Source organism: Lynx rufus, unplaced genomic scaffold, assembly GCF_022079265.1.
Source record: "Lynx rufus isolate CCGP_SWC_20201006 ecotype Redwood Valley unplaced genomic scaffold, mLynRuf1.p SCAF_16, whole genome shotgun sequence".
Classification (NCBI taxonomy): domain Eukaryota; kingdom Metazoa; phylum Chordata; class Mammalia; order Carnivora; family Felidae; genus Lynx; species Lynx rufus.
The window spans coordinates 51,393,746-51,406,945 of NW_025814830.1; the positions used below are offsets into that span (position 1 = coordinate 51,393,746).

Consider the following 13,200-nt stretch of genomic DNA (forward strand, 5'->3'; position numbering starts at 1 on the left):
GCCAAAATCTGTAACTTTGATTTATAATCAGTTCTTGAGAACAGTGAAAACCTTTGATGACAATGCACAAGTGAAATCCAGAATGACAGTTGCAGACAGCAATTGTCTGCAGTTGACCAGGATTGAAAAGCTTGATTCACTCCAGGTAAGTAGTTGCAAACAATTGTTTTTATAGTCAGTTGCCTTGAAATTTCAGGATGCTGTCTCATCAGACAGATGGCAGGCAAAGCTTGAGAACAAGGTTTGCACAAAAGCCGTTTAATCTGCCCGCACAGGTTAGCCTGCTGGCGGTCTGTTTCCACTGTGATAAAATTCCACCTGAGACTTAATTCAACCTGCACTGTCGTTAATGTCCCTTTTTAAGGCTAATGCGTGTGTGTTTGAGAGGGAGAAGGAGGAGAAAGAAAGTTGAGTCTGATTTCTGCAGAATCCCTGAATCCTCTGGGGTGTCTTTGATTGCCCGGTTTTGGGTGGGGAAATGCCCCATCTGTACCAGAGGCTGGCTTCTGTTGGCCAGAACGCCACCTTCAGCCTGCATTCTGTTGTACTTGGCCTAATGGTTTAGGTGTTTCTTGAAATGAATTGTCTACATTTAAAACTCAAGAAGTTTCATATTAATATCTAGATTTTTCTGCTGCTTTAAAAAAAAAATGGACATCTGGCTATCTCTGGGTCCTTCCTGAGTTCCCCACGGGGATGTATGAGTAGAAAGGAAGCGTGCATTCTCTGGTTTGCCCCAGCTCTCACCCACCACCCATTTCTCTCTGCTGATTTACCTTGCGTACCAGGCCCCACCACTTGATCTCCACCACTGGAGGGTGTAACTGGCTTGGAATTTGAATAACAAAACCCCAAGCTTGACAGATAGTTAGTGGACAGCTTGAGAAACCTCACTAACTCTTGTGTAGGTAAGTGCCCCTCCCCTACTGTTAGCATATAATTTACTTCCTGGGCTCCTTGCTGGCTGCACAGAGGAGAGAAAAGCAATAGATATATGCTCTTACAGGCTCAGCTGGATTTCTTAGGCTCTTCTGGGGAGATAGGGCTGTTTAGGGTGATGGACAACCCCCAAGCCTAGACCCAGGAGTGGGTTCGTGCTCAGCAGTACCTGTAGGTTTCCAGCTTGGGGTAACCAGTTCCTCCTTGTGTCTAACCACCTGCTTACATCGCTGCTGTCAAGCCTCAAAGCTTCTAAAATTTGGGTAGCAGCAGGAAGAGAAGAAAGTTAATCCCATGTGTTTCCCTGGGTGATGGGCCTCTAACTAGGCTGTACTAACAATATTATAAAAAAAGATCCTGGGGCGCCTGGTGGCGCAGTCAGTTAAGCGTCCGACTTCGGCCAGGTCACGATCTCGCGGTCCGTGAGTTCGAGCCCCGCGTCAGGCTCTGGGCTGATGGCTCGGAGCCTGGAGCCTGTTTCCGATTCTGTGTCTCCCTCTCTCTCTGCCCCTCCCCCGTTCATGCTCTGTCTCTCTCTGTCCCAAAAATAAATAAATGTTGAAAAAAAATTAAAAAAAAAAAAAAAAGATCCTTAGCGAACCTTTCCTAAGTGTGAACTACACGCTGGGTGCTGTGCTAAGTGCTGTACGGCTCTTAATCCTCTTCCCAACTGTGCGAGACCTACCATTATTAGCCCCATTTTACAGATGAAGAAACTGAAGCTCAGGGAAGCTACTTGCTGGAGGTTATACAGCTAGGATTTGAACGCTCCTCTGCCCGACTTCAGTGCCCAGCCACTGACACAACTTTTTTAATTTTTAAAATGTTCTCACGAGGGTCGCCTGGGTGGCGCAGTCGGTTAAGTGTCCGACTTCAGCCAGGTCACGATCTCACGGTCCGTGGGTTCGAGCCCCGCGTCGGGCTCTGGGCTGATGGCTCAGAGCCTGGAGCCTGTTTCCGATTCTGTGTCTCCCTCTCTCTCTGCCCCTCCCCCGTTCATGCTCTGTCTCTCTCTGTCCCAAAAATAAATAAACGTTGAAAAAAAAAAATTAAAAAAAAAAAATGTTCTCACGAAAGGGAATGTCAAACACGTATAAGCAGAGGCAATGGTACGCGAACCCTCCGTGGACCATCACAGCTTTAGCGATGATCAGCTCATGGCCATCGGGTTTCATCTTGCCCTTGCCCACTTCCCTCTGCTCAGATGATGTTGAAGCAAACCCAGCGTCGTATTGTTTCTTCCTTAAATGCTTTAATACCCAGCTTTGTAACTGCTGCCTCCCCACCAGACAAGCCCAGTCCCCCTTGGTCAGTGATGGTGGGGCATCGGGCATCATCAGCGAGGACGGCTGGCTGGTTTCCTTCCTGCTGTTGGTCCGGGACTTGAGTTTCACCTCGGTGGGGTGTGGCGTTCAGGTTGCTGTTTATCTGTCTGTTTTTACGCCCTGCCCTTTCAGACGATCCATCCTCTGGACCCTCCAGTAGATTCCTTCGGAAATGTGCTACAGTTCCTCGTTAGCCGGATAGCAATATCACGTATGATGCATTTTCTGGGGTTCAGGCATTCTGGCACGCGTTGGCTGGATTCTCTGCTCTGGGGTCTCACAGGCTTTTAGCCGGGGGCTGTGGTCTCATCTGAGACTCAAGTGGGAAAAGATCTGCTTCCAAGCCCATGAAGTTGTGGAACCTTTAGTTCCTTACAGGTGTAGGATTGAGGGTTCAGTTCCTTGTTGTCCAGAAGCCACCCGCAGCTCCCTGATGGATGGGGCTCGCCTACATGGCTGCTGGCTTCCCCAAAGCTGGCAAGACAGTTGCTCACTCGTATACGGCATCATCATGTAGTCATAGACGTGTAATCGCGTGCACCCATGACTTTTGCAAGTGGCAGGGATAATGCAGGGCTGTGAACACTGGGAGGAGGACATCCTAAGGCTGTCTTCAAGGCCTGTCCACCAAGGGTTCCCATAAACCCAAGATTTGAAGTTGCTCTCCAGCGGCTCACAAGTAGTAATCACACAAACTGTGTCCCGTGCCAGTCAGAGAACAAGTACCCTCCCACCCGTGCAGGGTACTAGAAAACAAGCACTCACTGCCTCCTCTCACCCATTACCATCCCCATGGGTCTGAATGCAGGCATCCTCTCTTGCTTGTTTGCCTGTTCTAGAAAACAGCTGTAATTTTTTTTAAGGTGGCAGTAATCTTCCCTTAGGGGAAGATTCCCTACTAACACTTCCCTGAGTGTTGCTTGTAGCTGAGAGCAGCCTTAACTGTCCACACACTCAGTCTTGTCTGTTGTTTGGGGGTGACAGCACCCATCCTCCAGGCTCGGTGAGAGGGTTAAAAGGGCTCAGAGATAGCGGTCACCCCACAGAGTGTCCTGCACACAGCTGGCCCCCAGAACAGCCTTTCATGAGGCAGAATGCCGCACGGGGGAAGGAAGCGCTGGCCTTTGGTGCTCCCGCTCTCTGTCCTGCTTCAGAAAGACCATCTCGGTCAGAATCGGTGGCTTTCCCAGAGTGTCCTCTGACCGCTCACCGTATTGAAGCAGATGACCGGGCAGCACTTGATAGGAAATTCATTTCTGATGTTTGACTAAGTGGTATTATAAGCAAAGTTATGTTTTGTCTATTACTTAAAAGTAAGAAGCACGTACAAAGAAAAAGATAATTGAAAAGCCTGCAAAGCTTCTACGATTATACCTGGGATTATACTTTTGGTGGAAAGATTAATGTTTATTCTTCTGGGTTTTACATGGGTGTGAGCGTATGACAAGGGAGTCACATTCTGTGACGGTATGCTGGCTGAGGCTTCCAGGGACAGGGAATGTGGCACATTATTCGAATTGGCAGCGAGGAGGGAGAAGGACCCACCGTGCACACGTCGGCAGTGACCCTCTGGTTAGCTTTTTCTGTCACTGCCACTTTCCCCCTTGGCCTCCTGGAACCAAGTGGCTCAAATGAGCACAGAATGTGTAGGCTGAGTTACAGCCTGGAGGGTGCCCCTGCCATATGGGGAGACTCAACTCCTTGACCTCGATTCCTCTGGGCTCTTGCTTCTGTGGTCCCCATCCTTGGCACGGCCCCTTCCCTTGTCTAGCTGTAACTGCCTCTTCTCCTGGGACTCAAAAGTCAGAGGTGACTTTTTTCGTAGCATTTAAATTTTTCCTAGAGAAAATTAATTGACCCATTATTTTCAGCATTCATTCAACAAATGTTTGAGCCAAGAGGGCCCAGTGGTTAAACAAAACAGACATCTCTCTTGACCTCATTGATCCTTTGCTGGGGTGAGAGGGGTCAGGACATCACCCAGAGTCACACGGGGCCCCCGACATCCTGGTTTAGTAGAATTTGACCACATAACCCTACACGGTAATGGTAACATAACCTAATTGCTGTCTCTCCACTCTGTGTGCCTTGTAGCATCTAGAATATTCTTCTCTCATTGCTAGGATGTCATTATTCACTTTGTGTGCATTTGCACGTACTGTGAAGGCCACTGGAGATGAACCAAGGTGGATGGGGGCTGAAATTCTGGCCCCTTGACATTCTGGGTATGTCATCTGAAAACAGCTGCTCATCTTCCTGGAGCCTGTTTTTTGTTGCCAAAGTGGGCTTCGCTTTACTGTCTTCTGGGTGGGATGGGTGCCGGGGGTAACTGAGGTCGTGGCTGCCTCGTGTCAGCTCCTGACAAGCCATTAGTTTGTCAGGGCTGCCACAGCAGACCCCAGTTAAGTGGCCGAAGAGAACAGACCTCTGTTCTCTCCCAGTAAGGGTGCTGACACCACTCAGCTCCCACTGAAGTCTCGGGGGGAGAATCTCCTTGCCTCTCTCCCCACTTCTGGTGTTACCTGGCCGTCCTGGGCGCTCCTGGCCTTGGAGACGCATCGCTCCAGTCTCTGCCTCCGTCATCACGTGGCCGCCTTGCCCTGGTCTGTGCCGGCCTCCAGGTGTCCCTCTTTATAAGGACTCCAGTCATTGGACTAGGGCCCACCGTAATCCAGCAGGACCTCGCCTTAACTCGATCACATCTGCAAAGACCCTATTTCCAAATAAGGTCCCATTCACAGGTGTGGGGGGCTTAGGGCTTGCACAGATCTCTCAGGGGACGCATGTAACACCTGCTGTACCGTCTTCCATCGATAGAATGCCCTCCTTGACGCATGTCCTCTGACTGCTGCCTCATTTCTCTGCCCCGTAGAGTGACCTCTTGCAGGAGCGCCATCGACCTTGCTGTCCCCCTTGCCTCCCTCCCTGCCCCAGCCATGTTCCATGCTTCTCACCCCACGGCAGTTGATGTTTTCCTAAGACCAGTGACCTCCACATCAACAGAGCCACTGGTCGGTCCTGTGGCCTTCATCTTGCCCGCTCCATGGCGTAGATCACTGGTGACTCTCTCCTGGGTATCGTCACTTGGCTTTGAGACACTGTGCTGTCTTCATTCTCCTCTTACCTCACTGTCTCTGCACTCACACGTTCTTGGCTGGGTCTTTGATTTCTTCGTGTCCAAAGGTTGGTGTCTCACCGGACTTGCCCGTCTCACTGCCAGCTTGCTTTGCATCTCCTGCTGGAATGTTCGGGAGAGGCCTGGTGACACTCCTCCCCTCCCCCAGTCTTCACTGCAGCGAATGCGTGACTGGCCACGCTGCTGGATGCGCCCGCCCAGGAATCTTCGCGCCTTCTGTCTTCGGTTCCCCGTCACCCCTACCCCCAGGCCTACGCTCTTGCCTTGCGTCTGTGAATTCTGTTTCTGCGACCCAAGAGGTGAGCCTCAGGCTGGTGCTATCTGCCTTTTTGCCTCCGGTCTACCCCCTGTCCCACTCTGTGCCCTGTGGGGGGCTCATTCCCACAAACTCATTCCCAGGTGCTCTGCCACCAGGTTCAGCAAATGGGCGGATAGGGATGGGGGTACAGGCGTGCAAGAGGGGAAGCTGGGGTGTTTCCCCGTGTTTTCTGGCTCTGGAGGCCTCTCTGAAGTCGGGGCACCCCCTCCTTTGGCCCCACTGCCCGCCTGGCTGAAATGGGGTGGAGCTTTTTGTGTGTTTCCTTGAAAAGAAGTAAAGGAAAAGACTGGCTTTAAGGATCTCATAGCATAGATAATTGAGGATAAGTCTAGACCCAGCTTTCTCCAGGTGGAAGGAAACCAGTCTCGGGGTTTGGGTTTAGAAGGGATCTGGCCTGAAGCGCCATGTCGATCTAGCGATCTAAGTGCCAAACATCCAAATAACAGCACGCACTGCCCCAAATCCCTTTTTTTTTTTTTTTTTAATTTAAGAAATAGCTATGCTGTCAGTTACACATAAATAAAAGGGAGACTTGTGAGCTCTTCTGAAAGCGGCTCTTTACCTTTTTGGGTGACCCATTTCTTTGAGATGCTGATTAAAGCTGTAGATCATCTTTCCAGAAATAAAAACACATACGTGCACAGACTAACGCAGACCTCCTGATGCTTCCCAGGGGCCTGTCCATACCTTCTCTAGAACATTGATTTTCCTTGTATCATCCTGGACTCCAGGCAGTTTGGCTAAAGGACTGGGGAGTCTAGACTGGGAGTTGTAGTTCTATCATTAGCGTTTGTAACATGCCAGTGGCTACGTGTCCGTTTGTGCCCTGAATTTCTCAAATGCTTATCCAGTCATAGCCTGATTAAAAATTATTAAGGTAATGCTACCTAACCGGAAGCACACATGGTATGGGGGGTGTGTGTGTGGCCATGAAGGGCAGGACCGAAGCTGCCCAATATTTCTTTCCTTCTCTCGAATCTGAAGATGAAAAATTAGCTCGCTGCAATATTACCGATGGGAAATGCAGCAGTGAGGGTGTAGAAAAGGTTATGCATTCTCTGGTGGGGGCACTGGTCGGGACAGTTGTTGGGAGAAGAGTTTGGTGAATCTGTCAAAGTTAACAGGCACACACCGGACCCAGGTGCTTCCCTGTGTACCCAATGGAAATATTTTGTGCGGCCGGGCAAAAATACACAGATAGGCGGACACTCTTTGTAACGCTGGGTCTAATATCAGAACATCAGTGATGTACGTGTTATGGAATACATTGTGGGTTTTCATAGTAATGACGCAGGATGCTTGAGGAGCAGAATAATAAATAAAGCCTAAAACACAGCTAAAAGCTTGGAGACATGGATGTAATATGATAGGATGAGGTATAATTAAAATGAATATCCACTAAACAGATTCTAGAAGGCAACCTACCAAATTACTAAGATTGATTGCTTCTCAGGAATTAGACTAAGAAGGGGGCGAAGAAGACTTCTACCTAAGTTTCTGTCATATTCAAATATTACAAGTCATGCCAGTTATAATTGTTTAATTAAAAAACCCTGTCCATTTGCATGAAGTGGCTTGACTTGTCTCATGTTCTTATTTTTTGTGTGTTTTCCTTCTGTTTTCTCTTTCAGATTCTTGATGAATTCAAAAAAGATTCTTCCGTGTTCATCTTGGGGTGAGGCACCTCTTCTGGGTTATTGTTGTTCAGGGCGGCTGTGTTGGGCTTGGGTGCCCGTGTGGGTCCTCCCAGCTGGCTCCAAGGGGGGGGGGGCACCTCTGTGGGCACGCGCTGATCTCCACAGGGGCAAAGTCTGTCATTGGGAAATTGGCTGTCCTGAGCCCGTGGCATGGATAAACGTGAACAACAGCAGGGTTTGTGGAGTGGTGGGAGGGTAGGCCAGCAGGTTCTGCCGAGAACCCTGTATGCTTTAGGACCTGCTCTCCCAGAAATGAGTTTTGGAAATGCCTGGTTAAGCAGATTTAAGTGAATTAAAACGAGTTGAAGCATATAAAGTGCTTTCTGTGGTGTGTGGGATGGCCAAGGGCTCATAAATAGTGATAATGGTATTATTAAAATGTAAGTGCTGCAGGACTTGTCAGGACCTTTACCATTCTTCCTCATTCCCCAAGTGGGGATTTATGAAATGTTCTCTGATTATGAAATGTTGGCCACGGAGTTAACAGCACCTAGAATGATTTGTGGCACGCTGATCTAGGCCTGCTTTTCAGAACCAGCCCTCACTGATGAGGACACTCTGTCAACTGACCCCTGTTCCTTTCTAAACCAGAAACCTCAAGACTGCACAGTATATATGAAACATCTGGTTTTTATTTATTTATTTTTTGTGGTTTTTTTTTTTTTGTTTTGTTTTGTTTGTTTTTTGGGGGGAACAAGAGTCAAGTTCATTTGTTCATTTCTCGCATTTGAAGCATTCCTCGATGACTTCCTTGGCCTGAGGCTCTTTGCCATAGTCCTTAACCACCACACAACTGCAACCAACCACTTTACGGGGTTTTCCCTCGCTGTCAGTCTTACAGAGGCCGACCCATTCCCCTCGTTTCTTGTTGTCATCAACCTTAATTAGGTTGATCTGGTGCTCAGCACAAAGGGCCTCCACCAACTTGGCATACATAGGCTCATCACAGTTGGATGCCAGCACACAAAGATGGGCTTGGCGCTTGTCTAGGGCTTTGGCAGCTTCGCGAATGCCACGTGCTAGGCCATCGGGGATGAGGGCGGTCTTCAGCACCTCTTGTCAAGCAGTATTAACGTCCGTTACACCCCAGCAGCAATGCCTTCCTCGGCCATGGCGGTGGGTTACGGATGGAGCCGAATCTTGACCGCACCCGAGCCTCCGCCTCTGCGAGACTCAGCGGCGGCAGGGAAAGGGCATCGTCTGGGTTTTTGTTTGTTTTCTTTTTTATTATATGAAATGTATTGTCAAATTAGTTTCCATACAACACCCAGTGGTCATCCCAAAAGATGCCCTCTTCAATGCCCATAACCTCCCCTCCCCTCCCTCCCACCCCCCATCAACCTGGTTTTTAAAAAAATGTTTCATTTTTTATTTGGAGAGAGCGCATGTGCATGAGTGGGGGAGGGGCAGAGAGAGAGAGGGAGGGAGAGAATCCCCAGCACATTCCACACTCAGCACAGAGCCCAACTCGTGGCTCAGTCTCAGGACCGTGAGGTCATGACCTCAGCCGAAATCAAAACAGATGTTTAACTGACTGAGCCACCCAGGCACCCCAAAACAAATCTGATGTTCATGTAGTATTTTAAGGAAAAAATGAGGGTTAGACCATGAGGGTCGTTAGCAAAGAAGATTGGAAGTACATTCGCAATTAGAGAACGACGATAGACTTTTGGATTCTAAGTGAGTTCAGTAAAGGCAACAGCTTAAAGTGTGTTTTATCGCCTGTGCTTTAAAAGACACCCCCGCTTCCCTCCCCCCCCCCACATAGACACCTTGCAGATTCTAGGGGTAAAGTATAGATTTCCCCTTAAAGCTCTGTTCTACAGAATGCACTTTCCACAGAAGCCAGGGTTGCTCTGCCAGTCCAGTGAGGTCCCACTTTTTCAGTGGCCCCGAACATCCTCTCCATGAGGCCATCTGTCAGCAGGCTGCCGGCTGAGGTGGGGTCTCCCTGTATGCAGGGCGAAAGGTTCTCTCCTCTCAAACGGAAAATTCTCCCAACAGTAGGCCTTCATCTGCTCCAAAGCCTGTGTCTTGGGTCTTCAGGCTGATTCCCCCCACCCTCCCAGAACCTGGGGGGCTTCAGCTGACCCCCACTGCTGCTTGGGAGCCCTGAGTGGCTCAGCAAACTGGATTGTGGCTTCCGAGGAGACCCTTTGATGGGGCCCTGTTCGCTTCTCCAGCATAAGCTCCCCCCCAAATGCTGTCCACATCCAGCCCGACCCAAGCATTTGCTGTGCGGTTCAGGTCTGCCCCCCTCCCCCACTGCTCTCTCCCTCCACCCCCTGCCCCTTGCCCCCCTTCTCTTTTTCCTTAGGACTTGGGATATATGGTTCCCTTTGTGTGAGACCCTTTGCACGTCCTGGCGAGCCCCTCCTCCTTCTCTGGGACTCCGTTAGCTGTTGCGTCCTCCGGGTCTGGATTTGGGCCTCTCCCGGTGCGCTGGCCCCTCGTTTCCCCGTTGGCCAGCCTGCCACCCAGCTCCCTGGAGGGACTCACAGGGTGCCTGGTGGCAGGCTGCCCGGTGCACAGCCTCTGTCGATCGTGTCCTCTCTAAACACCCTCCCTTTCCCCGAGGGCAGCAACACCGACCGGCCGGATGCCTCCGCTGTTTACCTGCACGACTTCCAGCGGTTTCTCCTACACGAACAGCAGGTGAGGGCAGGCCAGGGCTGGGGGAGCTGGAGGAGCTGCCTGGGCCGGGTTCTCATCTTCTCACCACCTGCCACCCGGCCGGCGGTTGTCGTGACACATTAGTGCTCCCGTCCGATGCCGCTCTGGTGTCTTAGACTCTGGAAGGAGAACCACCTCATGTTGGCCCCTTTCCAAGGCACAAATCCAGAAGGGGGGAGTGAGAGTAGTCCGAGGCAGGTGGGTGCCCCGTCTGTTCCCACGTAGCGGGCTTCCGCTCCCTCTCCTGGCTCATCACACGTGGCCTTTTCCTGGAAGCCTTCCCTGAGCGATGGGAAGATGTTGACCGGGCGGATGAGCCTGCCGGGTCCTCTGGGGGATAAAACAGCACAGCCGTCCTTAAACAAATGACACATGGGGAAGTGCTGGTGGCAGAGTGAAGGGCTTTTGTGTCGGGCAGTAGTTTTCCACCAGAGTCATTGCACCAAACGGGGGGTTGCGGGCATGTCTGGAGACGGTTTTGGTTGCCACAAGTGGGAGGGCTGCTGGTACCTCGTGGGTAGAAGCCAGAGATACTGCCTGACATCCTGAAATGCACAGGTCACCCAACCCCAAATGTCAGTAGTGCTGTGGTTGGAAAAACAGTTCGACAGAGAGAAACGTGAGATCCTCTTACTAGCTGTGTGACCTTGGGCAGGTGGTTTGACCTTTCTGTTCCCCAGTTTCCTCTCTAAGTGGGGATGGGAGCCCTACTTTCCAGAATCGTGGGGTCAGAGAAGATTGCAGTGATCTTTGTATGTACGTATACATGCATTTTTGTGTAGATACTTAAGATTTTTTACATCTGTCCCTGGAGTTGTCTTTGCTTCCTCCTTAATTTTTTGGTTTTGGTGTTTTAATCGACTTTATTTTTTAGAGCCGTTTCAGGCTCGTAGCATTCCAGTTCCTTGGCTTCTCAAGAAACTTTTTACTCCAAAACATCTCAGACATGTGCAAGAGTAGACAGATAGGCATCACGAGCCACCGCGTATCCATCACTCAGATTAAGAAGTTACGAACGTTTCCCCAATTTTATTTCTCCTGCCCTCCACCTCCACACCCACGTGCCTCCCCTCCCCTCCCCTTCTTCTTCTTTTCTTTAGTGGAATAATCTAAAGCAAACCCCAGGCTGTGTATTATTTCCTTTGTAAATGCTTCCGTGCATCTCTCTTACAGATACGGACTTTTTTTTTTTTCCACAAAACATGACCACAGCAATCCTGTTCGACAATCCACACTAAACTCGTTAATGTCACCCAGCGTATCTCCCATGTTCAGATTTCACTGAATGTAGAGCAATGGACAGAGACACACAACCGGGGGCAACGCCAGCCACACGGAAGCCCAGGCAAAGGGGGCAGCTGTGGTGGCGCCTGATAAAGGGTGACACCCTTCCCCGTGCAGGTTCAAGGAGAGCACCTGAGCCTGCAGCTGTGCGGTGGGGTGCAGCGAAGGGGCACGTGCATTCTCTGGGCACCTTACATGCTGGGTCTGTGCCACCAGCGTCGTAAAGCAGAGAGAGGCACGTGGTTTTCTTTTTCGCCATCCTCTTTTTTGCCCTAACTACTCAGTTTGGTGGGAAGCCGTTGAGGCCAGATCCCTGGGGACGAGTAGCCTGATCCCCTAGAATTCACCAGCTTGTGCTGCTTAATTTTGCGACACCCACACCGGCCCCTCGGAGATCAGGGCTGTGGGTCAGGAGCATAGCGCAGGAGATCTCTCTCCCCAAGTGGGGACTTAGAACCCAGGGGGCCCCTGATGCCGTCAGGGTCGGTCTCGGGCTCACTGTTGGGGGGCAAGTTATTTAATGACTCAAAGCCTCAGCTTCTCCACTCACATAACATGGAGAGTAAACGTATGTACCTTCTGGGGCTGCATGAGTTTAAAACGAGCCGCTCTGTGAAAAAGGTTTAACGCAGAGCCTGGCCATACAGTCTGTGCCCAGTGCTGAGACTCTCATCCCCACTTCCTCTGTCATGCTTCTCGTTTTCATGATCGTAGCTGCCTGGCACCCCACCCCACCCCACCCCACATAGATACATTTTTATTTATTTTTAACTCGCGGAATGTTGGAATTTTATCCTCCTTTATGCTGAAGATGTTATTCACAGCCAGGCTAGTTCCACGTTAAGCTGGCTCAGCCCCTGTGCCTTTTAGTAAATGCAAAAGCTTTGTAGGAGAAGCAACGAGGAAGCCCCTGGCCTTTGGGGGGGGGGGCACCTAGGTCTGGCGAGGCGTTTGCATTAAGCATCCCTATGATTTGAGTTTTATGTTCCAGTATTCAAAGATCGTAGCGCCTCGTGTGTGGATGAGCCGGCCGCTCCCAGCCTCCCAGCTACTTTGTGTCCCTATCCAAGTAGATTTGCAAACATGCACAGTAAGGTTCGTTGTTGGTCAGCCACCCACGTGCCAACAGGGCCATCTCTTTACCACCTTATTTGCATCTGCCCTTGCCTTTTGCTTCTTTCAGACTTCCCAGTCTGACCCTTCCCGTCCAACCACACACACATCTGGTGGCGCATTTGCTTTTATTATCCTTAAAGGTAGAGGTTTTAGCATATTCAGAAGCCATAAAGCATTAGTCACAGTTGAAACTATGTCATGTTTCGTCTTTTTGTGCATCTTTTTTGCCTATGAGTATCTGGGCTTCTAGGGATTAGAGAGGAAAACAGTACAGTTACTTAATACCACGTGTTCTTTTTCTAATGGGCTTCTGAATTTCTTTTTTTTAATGTTTTTATTTATTTTTGAAGGAGAGAGAGAGCATGAGCAGGGGAGGAGCAGAGAGAGAGGCAGACATAGAATTTGAAGCAGGCTCCAGGCTCTAAGTGGTCAGCCCAGAGCCCGATGTGGGGCTCGAACTCACGAACTGTGAGATCACGACCCAAGCCGAAGTCGGACACTTAACCGACTGAGCTACCCAGGTGCCCCGTGGGCTTCCGAATTTCTAAGTGGTAGAAGCTGTTTTCGAACAGCTGAAGGTATATTTCAGACATCATCAACATCTGAGAAGCGTTACTTGGCGGACTCTTTGAAAAGAGGACATATTCTAGGTCAGTTGATTTGGAACCTCCACTCTGCGGCTTACCAGCTATGTGAACTTGGGGTTGTCAC

At 50.2% G+C, this 13,200-nt stretch overlaps 1 protein-coding gene and 1 pseudogene across 7 annotated transcripts in view; one reads left to right on the plus strand and one right to left on the minus strand.

Annotated features, from left to right (window-relative positions):
* Positions 1 to 13,200, plus strand: part of PLCG2 (phospholipase C gamma 2) — a 152,937-nt gene that overhangs the window by 76,502 nt on the left and 63,235 nt on the right. For all 7 annotated transcript variants that reach the window (XM_047078825.1, XM_047078826.1, XM_047078822.1 and 4 more), the window contains exons 8-9: positions 7,351 to 7,394; positions 9,999 to 10,071. In XM_047078825.1, coding sequence (XP_046934781.1) covers positions 7,351 to 7,394; positions 9,999 to 10,071 — 117 coding nt within the window. The remainder of the gene's footprint in view (positions 1 to 7,350; positions 7,395 to 9,998; positions 10,072 to 13,200) is intronic.
* LOC124511525 (40S ribosomal protein S12-like) lies at positions 8,111 to 8,597 on the minus strand (annotated as a pseudogene).